General features: G+C 38.9%; 1 protein-coding gene across 1 annotated transcript; it reads left to right on the plus strand.

Annotated features, from left to right (window-relative positions):
- The first annotated feature begins 946 nt into the window (after nt 1-946).
- LOC134845174 (regulator of nonsense transcripts 1-like) lies at nt 947-18,576 on the plus strand. The gene is made up of 4 exons (XM_063862065.1): nt 947-1,037; nt 1,358-1,523; nt 17,390-17,490; nt 18,032-18,576. The coding sequence occupies exons 1-4, from the start codon at nt 1,004-1,006 to the stop codon at nt 18,475-18,477; spliced, it is 747 nt and encodes a 248-aa protein (XP_063718135.1). The 5' UTR covers nt 947-1,003; the 3' UTR covers nt 18,478-18,576.
- The last annotated feature ends 311 nt before the right edge of the window (nt 18,577-18,887 follow it).

Below are 18,887 nucleotides of genomic sequence, written 5' to 3' on the forward strand. Positions count from 1 at the left end.
AATCGTTATCACTTGTAAAACAGATAAATCTTTGAAATTAGCTAAAATTTAAAGTTCATCAACAATCAGATTTATAAGAAGAAATATCACTTGCCAAAAATACATGAATTAGTATAAAAAGTGATAGAGAAAAGTAAAAACGTTATCACATATTTCATGTATGTTTGGGATGTGTTATTTGTTCTTTTATATCTGCTTCTTGACGAACTTTGAATATAATGCCAACTTCAGCCACTTGTCTGTAGTGCAAATGATAACGAGTAAGCTGATGAATCTATCTTCATTGCAATTTTCTAACTTCTTAATGTGTTCTTCGGATTTAATTTGATGTAATTCGGTTTTCACTTTTTACTTTTCTCTATCACTTTTTAATGTTTCAACTCACTTCTCGTTTCTTTTTATCATTTTTAATTTTTTTTAATTTGCTGCTTATCATTATATTTTTTTTAGTTGTAACTAAATAGAATTAGCTATAACAAGGAACCATCTTTATCATAAAAAAAGTAATAAACGATTTTTGGGTTTTTTTTCATCAGACAAATTCGATGACAAATTCGATTTACAATAGTAATTGACGGAATGTTTTTTCGCTACATTGACAATATCAACACCGCCCTCTCCCGAGTGCAATTGATTTTTTGATGTATTTGAAAAAACTTAGCCATAATTTGAATAAAAACAGCTATTACATGCGTAGAGCTTCACTTGAAGAACACGTAGCAACTCTTAGTTTGTTTTTTCTTCGTTTATTCCTTATTTAAAAAAATATTAAATAATCTGAACGAAATATCGAGTTTAGCATAAACCTTTTTTGACAAGAAAAGAAACGGTAGAAAATGCAAACAATTATGAATAACTTCGATTGCGCTTGGTTGACGATTAAAAGATCGGTTTTTTTTATTTTAGCTCAAGTCTTAAGTTCCGGTTATTAACTTTGTTCATTTTACAACAATAAAAAAGCAAAAAGCAGGCTGGTAATTCAAGTAAACAAAAAAATATCGGCATGGCTCTCAAAATGAAAAATAATTTCATACAATGTAAGTGTTTTTTTTTACTTTTACGTTCAAATTCAGTGCACTTTGTCGCTGGAGGCACTTTAAACAACTTTAGCATTGGTCCGTCAAAAATAGAAATCATGAAAAAAGTACCAAAAAATAACCTCAGAAAAACCTTAGGTCCAAATATAATTGTTTGTTTTTTTCGTCGTCATTTATTAAATTCATGCACAAGAACAAAATTTTAAAAAAGTTCTCATTTATTTCGTTTCTATTTTTTTTGAATTGAAAGAGCGCAATTCAGTTCGAGAAAAAAATGCCGAAAATGCGAAATTAATTTAGAATGTTTTTCTTCTGTTTAGTTTTGCTGGGCATCAATTTGGGTTTGTTTCTGACTAGTGACAACAACACAGTATCTGCGGTTAGAGTAAGCTGTTCATCTGACTGGGACTGTTCGTTGGCTAGTGTCTTCGATAGCTCAGTGGGAGACGAGTGCTGCGATGGAATATGCAAAGACGGCTGCTTCGAGTGAGCTATAAGCTATATATTCTTTTTCACAAAGTATTTTTTCGAGAAGAAACGGTTAATTGATCCATGTAATATAAAGAGACGTTCATAGTGAGAGCTTTTAGTCAAATGCAGTATTGGGAAGAATTCTACGCCTCGGTCTGGAAAGTCGCGCCGTCTGCGCCTTGTTCTGGAAAGTCGCGCCATATGCACCGTGGTCTGGACTGTCTCCACTCTGATTGCTAAAGTCGCGCCGCATCCACCACGGTCGCAAAGAATTGTTTCTTAGTCGCGCCGTCTCCGCCTCGGTCTGAAAAGTCGCGCCGTCTCCGCCTTGGTCTGAAAAGTCGCCCCGTGTCTGAACGCGAAAGTCGCTAGCTTCCACTACGGTGGCGATGAAATGATTCTTGGTCGTGCCGTCTCCACCTCGGTCGCGAAAGTTTTGAAAGTGCACTTTTTGGCCGCGCTGGTCAGGCCGATCGCGCCGTTGCTTTTTGAGTCGCACCGTTTCCTGAGTCGAGCCATATCCACCTCAATCGCAAAAGCCCTGAAAATTTTTTAAAAAGTCGCGCCGTCTCCATGTTGGCCTGGAAAGTCGCGCCGTCTCTATCTAGGTCTGGAAAATCTGGAAAGGACTAAGTTTGGTCGCACCGGTTACGCCGTTTCCTGAGCCGCAGGGTCGCGCCGTATCCGCCTCGGTCGCCAAAGTCGCGCCTTAGTTTTTCGGTCGCGAAAGTGTGGAAATGGCAACTCTTGGTCGCGAGAGTCTGGACATACCAAATATGAGTCGCGATGATTTGGTCATGCCACCTCCGTTTCGGTTCATCATCATCGCGACGGATCATCATGGTCGCAAAAGTCTGGAAATGCCAGGTTTTGGTCTCCAAAGTCTGACATGCCTAAGTTGGGCCTGGAAAGTCTGGACATGTCAAATTTTTGTCGCAAAAGTCTGGGCATGAGTCTGTTTTATTTCACTGTTATTTTTTTACCATCGCCATAGTAAAAATTAACATTCGCCCACTACCCCCTCGCCTAGTGCCCCACCCCGCCCACTCCCCCTCTCCCTTTACTTGACGAGGAGGGTATTTAATGGTCGAAGGTGGGGGGATGTTTCTACGGGGGATATGGTGGGCGAAGACGTTTTTGCATTTCCCCGGTCTTCGCCCACCATATCCCCCATCGCAGGACCATTCCCCCGCCTTCAACCAATAAAAACCCTCCTCGTTCAAGTAAGGGGAGAGGGGTAGTGTGCGGGGGCTTGAGAGTGGGGGGTCGAAACCTGGGGGTGTGGGGGGTTTAGATGAGGTGGTGGTGATAGGGTATGCGGTAGGGGTAGGAGAGGTGGTGGTTTGGTAAAATGTGGAGAGAAAAATACAAAAATTAGGGGTGGGGTGGTAAACTTGGAGTGGAGAGAGAGAGAGGGTGGAGTAGGGTGGGACAATTTTTTGAGTTTTTCTTAGGTATGAACATGTTTGTTCGGGCTTTAATTTTGCAGAACGATGATTTTTTAACAATTTGGTGTCATTTTGATGTAATTGTGCAAATTTTTTATCTATAATTTTCAAGAGTTTAATTAGCTATACACAATGTTCGCCTACAAAAATTGATTTCATTGTCTAATTAATAGATTATAATGGATTTTCAAATATTGAAAATAATCGATTATAATCCCCTAAAAATCCATTTTCATGGTTGGAAGGGTCATGAAAATTGGTTAAATGAGCTAATCCATATCCCATTGTGGTACGGCGTAGTTTAGAGATCATTATGTTATTACTATTGTGCTAGCTATCTGTGCTAAACTCGCCTTTGTCTATCAAGGTCGTGACCGACCTGCCAATCCATTCTAGTTTAACACATGCCTTTTAACACATGTGTTCTCTTTCAATCTTCTGCAACTTATGAAAGATTTGAGTTGTATTTATTTTCATTGTCATGACATAATCTAAATACTAAACTATCTATATTATTTACATTACTATAACATAACAAGGAGAATAGATTCTTGTTTTACATCTGTCTTTTAACATCCCACATGGCGCAGCCAGCAGTTTCGACCTCAGAGGATCGAACTGACCTGTTAGGCGTATCCGTGTTTTGGCATAAACCAACTGCGGACCCACCCTGTAGCTGGAATTCGTGGATAGGTCAATTCAATTTGGCAATCACTCTGAGAGAGAGATGTGATCCACGCGAATTTTTAAAACCTCCGGGTGTCGTACACAACGATCCTGCCCCAAAACCAGAAGTCGTGGGGGTGGATGAAGATGCTGCAGCAATCGCAAATTGTATTGCACGAAATGACGCAGCGGTCCAAAAAGTCACGGAAATGAATGAAGAGCGTCGGGCGAAAGGTCCCAGAGTGGCACCAGGAGTGTATTATTACGAGGTTGAACAACGTGTTAAATCTCGTTTATTTTTCTCGCTCGGCTCAGAAGGGAGGAAAAGATTCCTCCAAAGTTATCCGCATGCGGATCTGAGCGCATTATCATATCGGGATTTCCACGAATTCTGTGTTCTCTTGTTCAGAAAGGAGAAAAATTTCATCATCGAACGTATGCAAATATACAACGCGGTACATTCAGACCGAGAAAGTTTGGAAGCATTTTATCTGCGTTTGACGGGACAAGCCGCCCTGTGTGGGTGGACAATTGATCAAGAAAAAGAAGTCGTAAGAGATATCTTCATTGCCAAAATGAGATATAAGGATATTCAGAGAGAATTATGTATTCATCCAGGTGCTACTCCGGAGGATTCTCTGAAATCCGCGTTACTTCAAGAAAAAGGAGCACAAACGGCCACCGATTTGCAAAGGCAACTTGGGAGTTCGTCATCGACGGGCAATTCCTCCCAGTCAGGTGCCATCTTGGGTCAAAACTCCCGGATAAAACAGGAACCCACCTTCTCTGTCCAGGGTAAGAAACTTTCTGACAGGATTAGTCGGGCACAGAATAGTAAGCAAAAGGGGTTCAACGAAAAATCGAAGTCGTGTTACTTCTGTGGTAACAGATTCTCAGCAAACCACAAGCAGAGTTGTCCAGCCAGAAATGTAACTTGCAGGAACTGTAACAAAAAAGGCCACTTTGCCAAGTGCTGCAATTCTAAGAACGTTGCGAACGTAGAAGCTGAGTCAGACGAGACAGTGGAAGAAAATTGCAATTTCATCACATCCGATAGTGAGTCGGAATTCGCTGTTTTATCTGTAGCAGCAGGGAAACCAAGTCTTCCAATTAGGTCAGTGAAAAAGTTGGAGGTGGTCAATGCCGCCACGGGCAAGTTACGTTCTATCCAGATTACACTACGTTGTGGCAAGACGTTTTTTAAGGCAACAGTGGATACTGGGAGCCCAGCTTCTTTCGTGAATAAGAAGACAGCAGACTATATCCTGAAAACTGTACCTTCAGCCAAGATCCTCACGGTCCAAGAAAATCCAATCGATACAGTATACGTTGACTATAATGGGAAGAAAATTGAATTGATGGGTACGTTAATTATGGATGTATCATCTTTGGGATGGCATATCAAGTCTGCAAAATTCCTTATTTCGGAAAACCGTACATGTTGTTTACTGGGTTTAGATTTGCAACCCCATTTGTGGGTAAGAACAACGCAAGTTAGACCCGATCGTCCTTTGGTGGGAGAAATCTCCCAATCAAACCCGAATTTAATGTCGGATTCCTGGAAAACTCACTTCCACCAAAAATTTCATCGTGTATTCAATAGAGTCGGCAAAGCCAAAAACCACAAAATATTCTCTACTTTCAAGTCTCCACTCGTTCCGATTCAAGAAAAGCAAAGGAGAGTACCGGTGCATATTCAAGATAAAGCTGGTCAGGAAATCCAAAAACTAATTCATGAAGGACACGTGGTTAAACTTAATAAATGTACAAGTGAACATTTCATCTCTCCGATCGTTATTACGGCTAAGAAAGATGGCTCTGTGAAATTAGCTATGGATGCTAAACCTATGAATGATCAAATTCATTAGAACCATTACCAAATGCCAAATTTGTTGGAACTGTTGGACTCGGCCGCCCAGATAATAACATCGGACACTTCAGGAGAGGTTTGGTTTACATCCTTAGATTTAAAATACGCATTCAGTCAGATCCCGCTCAGTGAAGAAGTCAGTCGTCATTGCAATTTTAATATCGTCTGTGGAGAACAAACTGGCACGTATCGGTTCAAAACGGGGTTTTATGGATTAACGGACATGCCAAAGGAATTCCAAAAAGCGATGGATAATACTATACAAGGGTTGTCAGGAGTATTTTGTTTCCTGGACGATATTCTGATTGTCTCGAAGGGTTCAGTCGAGGATCACAACATTCTTGTAGACAAAGTGATAAGTCGTCTGGATGAAGAAGGTTTTGCTCTGAAACTTTCGAAATGCGACTTTTCTATGAATCAATTATCTTGGCTAGGATATGATATCGATTCAGAAGGATACAGACCGAAACGTTCTAAGATAGAGGCAGTACTAGCTCTGGAACCTCCAAGGACGCTTAAGCAACTCCGTTCGTTCATGGGCATACTCAACCACCTACAACGATTTTTGCCGAATATCCAGGTCCATTCAGACCAATTACGCCCATCCTTGAAAGCAAGTAATAAAAGTAAATTCGAGTGGGGGGATGGCCAACAAACCGCGTTTCGTAACACCTTACAATTGATAGCGAATATTACAAAAATGTACCACTATGACCAAAGTCGGAACTCGCGGGTGAAATGTGACGCTAGTCATAGTGGTATGGGTGCTGCATTAGAGCAAGAGATCGAAAAGGATGTTTGGGTCCCAATTGCTTTTGCGTCACGTTTTCTAAATGATCAGGAGAAGAAATACAGCACTAATGAATTAGAACTTCTAGCAATTGTATGGTCGTGTGAGCATTTTCGAACTTATTTGCTGGGAAATCATTTTGTAATTTTAACTGACCATAAAGCAATTATCTCGGCGTTAAAGACCAACCGAGGTAACAAAACTCATCAGTCGCGTTTAACCAGATGGGCCGATAGATTATTGCCCTTCGATTTTGACATATTCCATATCTCCGGATGTAAACTGGGTATAGTGGATTATTTATCCCGTTTCCCAACGTTTGAAGCCCCGCGACCAAGCAGTTTTGACGAACAATATGTGGTTAAATGTATTAATCGATTCTTTGATGCGTGTGAATTTTTGGATGAATGGGCCAAGTGTTGTCCTGCGATAGAAGATCCACCGATTATTCAGAAAAATAGCCAGAGCTCTGCCGTATCTAATACAACTAATCTAGTTGAGTCATTGGAATCTGGTCAGCATCGGGTATATTGTTCCGATATGGACAATTCAATCGCTGTATCTCACACGTTTGGTAATTTATCGGTAGGGGGCGTCCTAACTCAAAACATCCCAGTTACATCAAATGGCATAACATCGGTAGAGGGCGACGAAAATTTAGTCATTAATCATACTGGCACTTTCCGTCAATTTACTACGTTTGACATCTCTCCGCTAGCGGGCGTCAAATTTGCTGGTTTGAAATTTAACCAATCAGCGTTGAGAGAAATACAGCATGCTTTTGTCACTTTCTCAGCATGGATTACACATTATCTGCCAATTTTGATCTTACTGTGGTTTATTTCTCTGGTCGTTAGTGATTGTGATATATTGTTGTCGCTCATTGAATTTTTCGCCTTTGTCTCATCGGACCGTATCTCTTGGATAACAATCGTATTATTGGGTGTTTTCCATTTTCAGACAGCTATGGATTCTAATACCGGTGCCAACAACAACAACACGAATGACAGCTTCGAACAGCTTTTAAACCAGTATCTCCCAGTCACTCAACCCTGGTTTTCTTCTGATAGGGCTCGTCCGCGGTTTCGCGCGGGGGCTGTACGTCCCAGAAGGTTGACAACTGTACAACTCGGAGCAGAGCTGAAGAGTCAGTATGCCCGTATATTAGCAAACTTCAGGACAAATAGGGCTCGGAAAACCACTGTATCGAATCGTCAATCCCAGTCAGTACATAGTTTAGAAATACTGAAGACACCAGTGGTCGCTAAGGACCAGAAATCGCTAACCGGGTTGGTGGGCATTTTGGACTCCGATGTACTGTCGGAGCTTACGGACGAAGATGCCAGTTTATGCCTCATGAAACGAGCGATTATCAATCGGGACTACGAAGGATTTTGCCGTATAGATTCTTACATAAAATCCTTCTGGCATTGTGCAGCGGTGGTTGATGGCTGTATTGTCGTAGATAATAGGATTGCTATACCCATGTGCCTACGAAAACCGTTATTGTCTCGACTCCATAGATCGCATGCGGGTCAGTTGGCCATTGTTGATGCTGCGCAATATATCTGGTGGCCCCGAATGCATCGAGATATCGTCCATCTTTGCAAGGATTGTCCCCAGTGCACAAAGTTTGGTAAGAATTTGAAAGCGAACGCTTCATTTAACTCTTCGAAGCCTTTACCCCTTTTGTCTGGTCCTAATGAAGAGCTGCAACTCGATTACGCAGGTCCTCTCCTTGATTCTTTTGGTAACAGTATGTATATCTTGGTCGCGATCGACCGCTACTCAAAATATCCGTCAGCTATGATAACGCGTTCTACGGGAGGACGGAAGATTATTAAATTTCTTAAATCGTATATCCAACAGCATAGTATCCCCAAATCTATCAAAACTGACCAATATTCTGGCTTTAAGAACAAATTGGTGCAAAATTTTTGTCAAGAAAAAAATATTGCTCAATATTTCTGCCCGGTGGGGGACCATCGTGGTTGCGGTTTAGTAGAAAGGTCGATTCATAAGATTAAACGTCGTTTAGGTGCCTCCCGGTTAACGGTTAAGTTCGGATTTTTCAAATATTCAAGATACTCTCAGAAATATTATTGAAGATATTCGGATTACAAAAAATTCTGTCACTGGGGTTTCACCGTTTGAACTTCATTTTGGCCGTCCTCCGAATACGGAGCTATCCATTGCGGCTGAACGTTTACCTACGGGCGTTAATTTAGACAAGCAACAATTGGAAAGGGACCTTTTAACACCCGAACAGCGTCGGGAGCAGTGCGATAGCCGACCGAGGATAAAAGTGGTCAGGAAGGGGCAGTCAAGCCCGATGGTGTCTCCATACTTTGGTGGATCTACGGATTCAGTGTCAGACACTCCTCACTACCGCCCTCTGGAGAACCTGGCACATTCCGCCAATCAGTGGTTGACTTTGAAAAAGTCACTGTCCCATCAGGAGGGAGTCAAAGCCTTGAAGCCGTTGACGGAGAGAAATCAAGTCCTCGCCGCCACCCTTCGATCTAATTTGTCAGCTGGTACCCTTAGATTTAGGAACCAGATGCAAATGGATCAAATTCAACCGTCGTTACCAAAACGTAATTTGGATTATTTAGTATTGAATGAACCAAGTAAGGTCGAAATTTTTAGGAAATTTCTAAATAGGAAGTCTGGCCGAGACCTTTTCAAACCTTTTAAGGGCAAAATCGTGCGGATTACTGGGTCCACATATATTTCTGATAAGGGGAAAGTGATTAGAAGAAATCATCTGGCGGTTCGTCTTAAATCAACCGACTTAAGTTTTTCAGGCAAACAACTTACGCCTGTCAAGAAGGGGCAGAAACGCCCCATTGTGTCATCTTCTCCATCATCATCAGAAGACAATCGGCCCCTAAAACAATCGAGTTCTCGCCAACACATCACAGCTAAAACTAAACAATCGAATCCTCGTCAGCACATCTCAGCTAAGACGTTACAGATCCCGGCTCGTTCGAAGTTTCCATCTCTGCCATCTTCAATTACTCATTCGCGTGGTCAAATTGTGTCGACTAAATCGAAACAACATTCAGTCTCGGAGGCTCCAGGCGTTCAGTTTATCCCTTCTCCGCAGCACTCTACTCCAGTAGTAGACCTGACAGTATCATCTTCCACGTCTGGAAACCAAGGAACGGAGGTTCCCATTAGTATTCAACCGAAGTCGCCTATTTCAGCCATTAAGTCACCTATTTCAGTCATTAAAAAATCCTCAACCGAAGTCATCTTTTTCAGTCATTAAGTCACCTATCTCAGTCATTAAAAATCCAGTATGCCCAGACCTCATCCCTACTTCGTCAGATGAGGAATCTTCACTACCTAAATCTCAGGAAGGAACTTCTTCAAATGTGGCAGCTTCGGGCTGTTCCACCCAAGGCGGTCCCGTCATAATTTTCGAACCGGATGGAAATGTTTCATCCTCTTCGAATTCGTCCCGTGCCTCTTCTCGACGTAAGAAACAAACTACATTTTACGGTAGCCCCATTCGGCATTCTGTGAACATTATTCAGTCTCCTTTGATGTCTACACCTTCGTCAGCTCCTACTTCGCCCGACAAGAAAGTTCGATTTGTGGTGGCTAATTCAGACTCTGAGCCGATTAACCAAGCAGGACAGTCTCGGGTGGTTCTTCCCGATAACTCCGAAGGTCTATATCGGAAATTTACACGTTTCCCCAAAAAGAGTCCTTCCGACAATCCTTTGCGTCGGGCAGATAAATAAAACTTTCGTCTCTTTATTTTCAACACAAACTTTCAAAACTCCTGCTTATCGAGTCACATCAGTTAATTTGTAAAACTTTCAGTGTTTGTTAAATTGTTACAAGCCGTATTGTTTATTGTCTGTGAGGGCATAAATTTGTTTTTGTTTTACATTCCATAAAGAAATTCAAACGTTGTTTGAATTTTCCCGAGAGGGGGAAATGTGGTACGGCGTAGTTTAGAGATCATTATGTTATTACTATTGTGCTAGCTATCTGTGCTAAACTCGCCTTTGTCTATCAAGGTCGTGACCGACCTGCCAATCCATTCTAGTTTAACACATGCCTTTTAACACATGTGTTCTCTTTCAATCTTCTGCAACTTATGAAAGATTTGAGTTGTATTTATTTTCATTGTCATGACATAATCTAAATACTAAACTATCTATTTTATTTACATTACTATAACATAACAAGGAGAATAGATTCTTGTTTTACATCTGTCTTTTAACATTCCACACCCATGAAACTTTAGTGCGGGATACGTCTCGTCTAGTTCCGTTTGTAACCTCTAAGCTGACTAAACATTAGCTTGTGTTTCTAAAGCCGCTTGTTTCTTGTAATTTCTTTTAAAAATTTCTTTTATCTTAATGCCTGAACTGTATCCGGCTGAATTGCAACACTTTCTTTTTTGGTGGGAATTTTTGCAGCTCAAATTAACTGACATGTGTCCAGCCGAAAGATTGCGCACATAGAGACTCAGATTACTCAGATCACTCAGATCAGTTAAAAAGACTCAGATCAGTTTTCACAAAAATAAAATGGTTTGAATTTGGGACAACTTAGAAGGTCATAACTTAAAAGGCGATAACCAACCCGCATTGTATTTCGTTCTATAAATGAGAACGCGGCAAATTATAAAAAGCTTCAAATTGAACTGAGGCAGAAATTTAATTTTACAACCTAGTTCACGCAAAATTAATCATTTGGTGTTTTATATAGGTTGGGGTTGGTTAAAATTAATAGGACAAGTTTTAAAAACAAAGAGTTTCAATTTTTTCGATCATTTTATCGAAGTTTTTTTAATCAAAAAGCTTGTGGCTGACAATAGAGGGCAGAAAGAAAAGTGAGAGCTGTGTCCTGACACACAAACAGTCTTGTTATATGTTTAATTGGGATCCGAATCACAATCATGAGGATTTTTTAAGGCAGCGGAGTTAATCCCTTACCAGCTTGTTTTTGAAGTAGTCAAAATCCGACGGAAAAATACAAATTTCATCATAGTTCATTTCAATTACTGAAAGGGAACTTGGTGGTAGCAATAACAAAAGTACTTCTAATTATAGCAAAATTAATTGATCCATTTAAACATTTGGTTATTCATTAGGTAATGAGACTCACAGAATAAAACTTACACGTTGTGTCGTTTTCGGATCCCAAATAAAAATCCTGCTAATCAAGGAATCCTTTGTAATAACACTTTTTTCAAATTCTACAGACCGCGGGGAAGCTATTTTGGAATAATAGAAAAAAGCTGAAAAATATTTTTTGTTTCGCAGGTTTTTATTTTTAGCCACCGGACTTTTCGTTCCAGAATTATCACAAACACATTATTCGAAAGCTCTACGTCTGTAGAATTAATTTCTATACGTGCTTTTCAAAAACTGAAAACAAGGACGTGATTTTAAACGACTTTTAGTGTTATTTGTTAAATTAACTATTTTCAACGAAAAATCAAGACACGTGACAAAAGTTGAGAATTCATTCGAAAATTTCAAAAAAAAAATTTCAGATCTGATCATGTCTGATGCAGTTCAGGACAGATATGCAATCTCACAACAAATGGATTCACCCGGAGCATATCTGTATTTTTATTAAGCTGCAATAATTTGCTTTCTTGGAAAAAAATGTTTACGTCCACTATTAAGCTGTTCCACTATGGCCCTGCTCTTTTTTGCTTTTTTCATTTGAATTGAAGCATCTTTTTTTATAACTTCTGGTAAAAATTTGTGCTAACTGATTCAGTGGAGAAAAAGTGAAAAAACCTGTATTTGAACAAGATTGATCGTATCAGGGTGAAGCCCTGAATGTTCCGACTGCCTTTTAAAGTTTATGGAGCAGTAATAACAATAAAAAAATAAATGTAATAAAAAATGAAAAAAAAAAAATCTGAAATTTGAATTTTTTTGCAAAAATTATCCCCCACACGCCATATAGAATACAAAAGAATAGATTTTGCTCCTTTTAACAATTCAATTATGACAAATAAGTTTCTTTCAAACAATTTGGAACGCTTTCTAAGACGGATTAAATCTCCGCTTACGCGTTAATAGCGCTAAATATATCGCGCGTTAATTGTCCCAAATTGGCCAAAATGACAACCTTCAAACTCCCATAACTTTACAAAAAAAAATCACAGGTGAAGTATCTTTTCAAATTTAAGCTCAGGACAACAATACCTTTTGAATGGCATGAAAAATTCCGTCAAAAATGGCTAGTTGAAAAGTCGAAATTTGTCTGAAGAAAAAAAAACCCACCCCGAGCACAAATATTCTGTTACTTTCGTGTCGAAAGTCGGAACAATAATGTATTAACTATCCTTAATTAAACCCATTTAAACAAATATGGTAATATATTAAAGTATGTGGTAGATTTCAAATAAATAGCTTGATCGTTCTTGTTCTACTTCAAATTGTATTTATAGTTTAATTCACAGCCAGCTTTTTTTTCAAAAGCCGAAGTGTTTTGTTCGATTTTGAGGGGAAAAAAAAACATTTTCATCCGGTAGAGTTACGTATTAACAAAAACTGTCCCAGTAGCGTCTACTATGACATGAGTTGAAATGACAGTAATAAGCATTATAAATCTCAAATTTTTTACATATTTACAATGATATATGTTTACGTCCATTAAGACACTCGTCCATGAAATTCAATCATCACTGGTTGGAAGTGCACTTATAAGAGGTGTCCAGTGCACTATTTCTCATACAGTTTTGGTCCAAACTTCTGTATTGTACCCTTATGTATAATTTTTGAAAATTGTTTCGACGAATTTTAGGTGTACTATTTGGTAATTGTTCGAAAAAAGTGACGAATAAAAATGCCATGGTGGTTTTTTATATTCTGACCACTGTTACAAGGAACTTTGACAGCGTGAATTGATTCGGAAGTCTTGGCATTGGCAAGTGAGTATGCTTGCACTAGACTAAAATGCGAATGGAATTGCTCCCCATAGTAACAGAAAAGCATAAAAATCAATTAAAAACAAGACGGCTTGTATCAGGCAAAACCCTGATTGTTTTGACTGCTGAATCACCACAGTATTGACTGCTGAATAATCACAGAAAAAATTCACTGTTAAATTATCTTTTTGAATTTGAGCTCAGAGCAAAAACTGCTAGTCAATTGTGAAATTTTGTCTGGACATTACGAGACCAAAATGTGCAATATGTGCATTATAAGCGGATTCTGTAACAGGCCGTAATCAGATTCGTTGCGGAATCTGCAACATTGCCACTTTTCTTTGATCTTCTTTGCTGTTTTGGACTCCAAGAACAAATACCTAAAAAACTGTAGCGCTCGAAATCGCTCCAAAAATAGGCGAATTCGCGGAATCAAGAACAGTTTGTGGAATCCACAAACAAACAATAAGACGCATTAGTTAAATTGAGCTGTTGCGGATTCCGCAACTGTAAGAGGAATCCGCAAATTGTAAGTGGAATTCGCATTTTGTTTTCTGATTCCGTTTACATATATGTATATATGTAGTAGCGTTTAAAGTTATATCTTTTAATTACAAGTTGGTCACCAGCAAGTTCAATCCCAATTATTAAACAACTACGTTGATCAGCTACCTGTTGAAATGCCTAACGTTCAATCCCAATTCCTGTCAAACACCCAGCTTCAGTATTTGTGGGATTGATGGAATCCCAAATATTGATCTATTGTGTTTCTAAACATTCTCAAACCAATGACCCCAAAAAAAAATATATTCCATTATATTTCAGAGTTTGGAATTCCATCAATCCCAAATACTGACCAGTTTTTGGGATTCATCGAATCCCAAATACTGACAATTTGGCGATATGCTTTGCGTTATGTTTCTAAACACTCGCAACCCAAAGACTTCAAGTAAAGAGTTTATTCCATATTTATTCCCTATTATTCGAGTATTTGGGATTCCATCAATACCAAATACTGACCAATTTTAAGGATCCATGGAATCCCAAATACTGACAAATCGGCGATATGCTGTGCGTTGTGTTTCTAAACACTCTCAATCAAAAGTATTTTCAAAATCATGATCCCAAAAAATGTTTGCTGGGAGATGTATCCCAAATACTAAAAGTTGGCATCCACCGATTTGATTAACCAAAGTTTTAAGGTTTGTTCGTGGGTTACGCTGACAATGGTTAGGTCCTTGCTTTTCAAATCCGCATTGCTAAAGATAAGAAAACCAGCTCTAGCTTTTAATTGTTCATATGGAAGTTCAGTAAAAAACAAAATTCGGAACCCATTTACAGTTTGCAGATTCCACTTACATTTGCGGATTCCACTTACAGTTGCGGAATCCAGAACAACTACCTATTTTCGCTTGTTGCGGAATCCGAGACACAACAAATGTGCCGACAAACTTTTGGTTACAGTTGTTTGTACGCGGAATCCACAGAAATTTTGTAAGTTGAATCCATTTACATTTTGGAACATTTTTAAAGATTTTCTGGAATCCAGGAACATGCAGACATAAAATTGGGCGCCTACCCATTGCACAGTTTGGCCTCGTAATGGGGGAAAAAACCCACCCCGATCACAACTATTCCGCCAATTTGTTCGAAAGTCGGAACTAAAATCAACATATTAACGAGTGGGATCATGTTAACTATTCCCCCCCCTATGGTACCTTATAAAGAATCTTCCCCCCCCCCCCTATAAAAACACAATTCTTTTATGCTCAACTGGAATGGATTTGTATTTCTCAGAAATGTGTTCTGTCGCATTCCTATTGGTTGACGTTATTTCAATAAATTTCATCCAAAACTTGTTAACTATCCCCCCCCCCTCCTGTTGCAATAGGGGAGGGGGGGGGGGGGGTAGTTAACATGATCCAACGTATGTATGGAACCGATTTATCTAAGACCCTTTGGCAAACAAAGGTCAAATCTATTGTCTATTTTTCCGTAGATAATCGGTTTTTTTGTGGATTGAAATAGGTTTTTTGTGATTAGTGGATTGAAATGAATTGAAGCCAAACAAGACCGCTCGTATGAGGGCGAAGCCCCGAAAGTTACGACAGACGTTCAACGTGATAATTAAATGACGTCCTATGCAGCTAACAAAATGTCGGTTTTATTTTGAAAAACTGACAACTTCTTCAGCTTCTTCGAATATCGTTCAATTAGAATGTGGTCTTTTGTTTATACATCAAAACTTACTCATGCTTATTGAAAGATTGTTGAGTAGTTTGATAGTTACAAAAAAACAATAGCTGGATCCAATATTTTAAAAAGTTTTTCAGCGGGGTATCTTAGATTCAAGGGTGGCATGTTTTGATCTCAATGCCGTGCCAAACTCGGGTTTTGTGATAGTTATTTGGGCTAAATAGACATTTTCATTGAGGCGCAGAGACAATTCGGCGATAGGCAATTCAGCCAATTTGAAATTCAGACAATTCAGCCAAAAATATACAGACAATTCAGCCTGAGACAATTCAGCCAGTTTTACAAAACTCCGGCTCTAAATTTCGTTAACCGGCTCTAAATTTCGTATAGAGTCATACCCTCTGTTGGCAAGCTCGCAACACGTTGGCACGACTGCGGCGGTCCCTATTATTGGCTGAATTGTCTCTGGCTGAATTGTCTGCATACTTTTGGCTGAATTGTCTGAATTTCAAATCGGCTGCATTGTCTTTGGCCGAAATGTCTGGACGCGGTCATTGATTCAGTATTTCCATCAAATACCACAGAATTTCGAAAACGTTTACAAGTCAAAATCTGATAGATTTTACAGGCGTATGATTGAACATAAAGGGTTAAAATGAATTTTGGACAGCAAAAAATTATCAGAAAACACTGAAAATGCAGATTTGTAGACTTGCACGTCTTGTTTTGGATCACATTGACAAAATGATTTGGCTGTTGAAGCGAGTTTCAGCAAAAACATCGGATGTCATAATTTCATATTTGTAAATTTTTCAGCTAAGAAGAACAAGCTTTTTTGTTCCGACTTTCGATACGAAAATAACGGAATATTTGTGATCGGGGTGGGTTTTTTCTTCAGACAAATTTCGACTTTTTAACCAGCCATTTTTGACGGAATTTTTTTATCATTCAAAAGGCATTGTTGCCTTGAGCTTAAATATGAAATTAGATTTCACCTGTGATCATTTTTCGTAAAGTTATGGGGGTTTAAAGATTGCCATTTTGGCCAATTTGAGACAATTAACGCGCGATATATTTCGCGCTATTAACGCGTAAGCGGAAATTTAATCCGTCTTAGAAATCGTTCCAAATTGGTTGAAAGAAGCTTATTTGCCATTATTGATTTGTTACAAGGAGCGCAATCTATTCTTTTACAGTTTATATGGCGCGTGGGATGATGATTTTTATAGAAAAGTTTTCAAATTTTAGAAAAAAAAATTTCATTTTTTTGTTACATTTAATTTGTTAATGATATTTATGTTATTACTGCTTGATAAACTTTAAAACGCAGTCGGAACACTCAGGGCTTCCTGATACGAGCAGTCTTGCTCACATTCAAAGATAAATCGTGGACTCGAGCGACAAAGACAAAATAATGAATCCGGAGACCTAAATAACAAACTTAACGGGGAATATTGAGGAATCCAGCGACTTACTCGTTTTGTCTTTGAGTTATCTTGACAATAAATATCTTGTCAGCAGTTTTTGCAGACAAAATTAGTTACCGGATATTACTTGTAATTTGGAGAGACGCCCAATTTTGAGATTTCCATTTTTACATGTTGTTTCTGGTCTTTTTGTTCCGACTTTCGATATGAAAGTAACGGAATATTTGTATTCGGGTGGGTTTTTTTTCTTCAGACAAGTTTCGGCTTTTTAAATAGCCATTTTTGACGGAATTTCTTATATCATTCGAAAGCTATTGTTGTCCTGAGCTCAAATTTGAAAAGATATTGTACTTGAAAGATAAAACTTTCAAGAGCCGAAAAAACACTTAAGGCCATAAGCAGCTTCGAATCAGATTATGGCTTTAATTTGGGTCAAAATTTAAGGAGTTTTTAGGACTAGAAATGATGTTCACCTTATGAATTTTACATGTTGCTGCTACTAAAAGTAGATGTTGCTACTACTTGTATCATGTGGTTCAAAAGTAATTCCAAATCTCCTTTTCTGTTTTAGGGACGTTTTCCTCTTCATCCTGTTTTTCGTCATCTTACCGAGCCTCGGATGTTATCTTTGCCTAGTAATCTTCGTGTTGGTTGTCTACTGCGTGATCAAAAGTACGCGGGACAATTTTCTGAGCAATTTTCGCCCCCTCCCCCCCCCCCCCCTAAGTTTCGAACTTTTACATGTAAAGTTTTTGCTAGCATTGTCTGGTTGATAAAAGAAATTGATAATTATAAAATGCAATTTATAATAAGGCTATTTGAAAAAAAATCGTCCTCATACTTTGTAAAATCATTAGTTACACAACAAATTGACAGGATATGTAGGGGGAAGAGGGGGAGGGAAAAGAGCATAATTTTACCCCTATCCCTCTTTTTTATCGTCATCACATCGTCATTGTTTGTTGTACCACCATTAACGTATAATCACGACAAAGTTTATGGCGCCAATTATGGTCACATGAGCTTCTTAATCAACCACGACATATTGCGTTTTAGGATAATCATAGTTTTTTGAAATTTTCTCCTTGGAAATGAGTAAAAAGATGTTTGCTTCGTCAAAATGAGCAACTTTATTTTTACAAATTTTGTTTGTATTCGTTAACCGAAAAGAATATTTCCAACAACATAGAGTCATGCACTGAAACGTCTTCAGGTAACTCAGCTTCCAGCAATGGCGTGGTCCTTCACTACAATGCTGCTGGCGCAGCTGGCGGCACTGCTGCTTACCCGGTGTATGCTCAATCTCCACCCGCATACCCAGCTGCTCAACCGGGCTATGGGGCCCCTCAGGACTATCAGCCCCAACAACAACATCAGCAACAACAACAACAACAACAACAACAACAACAACAACAACAACAACAACAACAACAACAACAACAACAACAACAACAACAACAACAACAACAACAACAACAACAACAACAACAACAACAACAACAACAACAGCAACAACAACAACAACAACAACAACAACAACAACAACAACAACAACAACATCATCAGCAACAACAATTAGAACCAGAACAGAACGAAGCGCCTCCTCCCAATGCAAAAGGAATTGGCCCCCAGGCGAATTATGGGTTCATTGCCAACTAAAACAGAGTTGGCAATAACTGATACATGGTGAAAATAAAAGAATGCTGATGAATTGATTTTTTAAATTGTGCTTAAATGTCAAAGAATATAGGATTAAAATTTGTAAATTGCAGAAAAATTGCTGAAACTTTTCTATGGTAGTGAACAGAGTTAAACAAAATTTTACGTTTTTGCTCTGCAGTCCCTATAGTAACTAAAACTAATTTGAACAACATTTGCGAAGAAGTGATATCATTATTTGTTCACATCTGACCCACAGATCAAACTATCTGACAAATTACCAAACTTATCAAACTTTAGATCCACAAACTTGAAAAGTTTTTTCGGGTCTGGAAATGCCATTTTTCACTAGCTGCAGTAATTTCACATGACCATTTGATAGCTGACAAGTTGTTTTTGCACTGTAAAGT

The sequence above is a fragment of the Symsagittifera roscoffensis genome, chromosome 4 (assembly GCF_963678635.1).
Source record: "Symsagittifera roscoffensis chromosome 4, txSymRosc1.1, whole genome shotgun sequence".
Classification (NCBI taxonomy): domain Eukaryota; kingdom Metazoa; phylum Xenacoelomorpha; order Acoela; family Convolutidae; genus Symsagittifera; species Symsagittifera roscoffensis.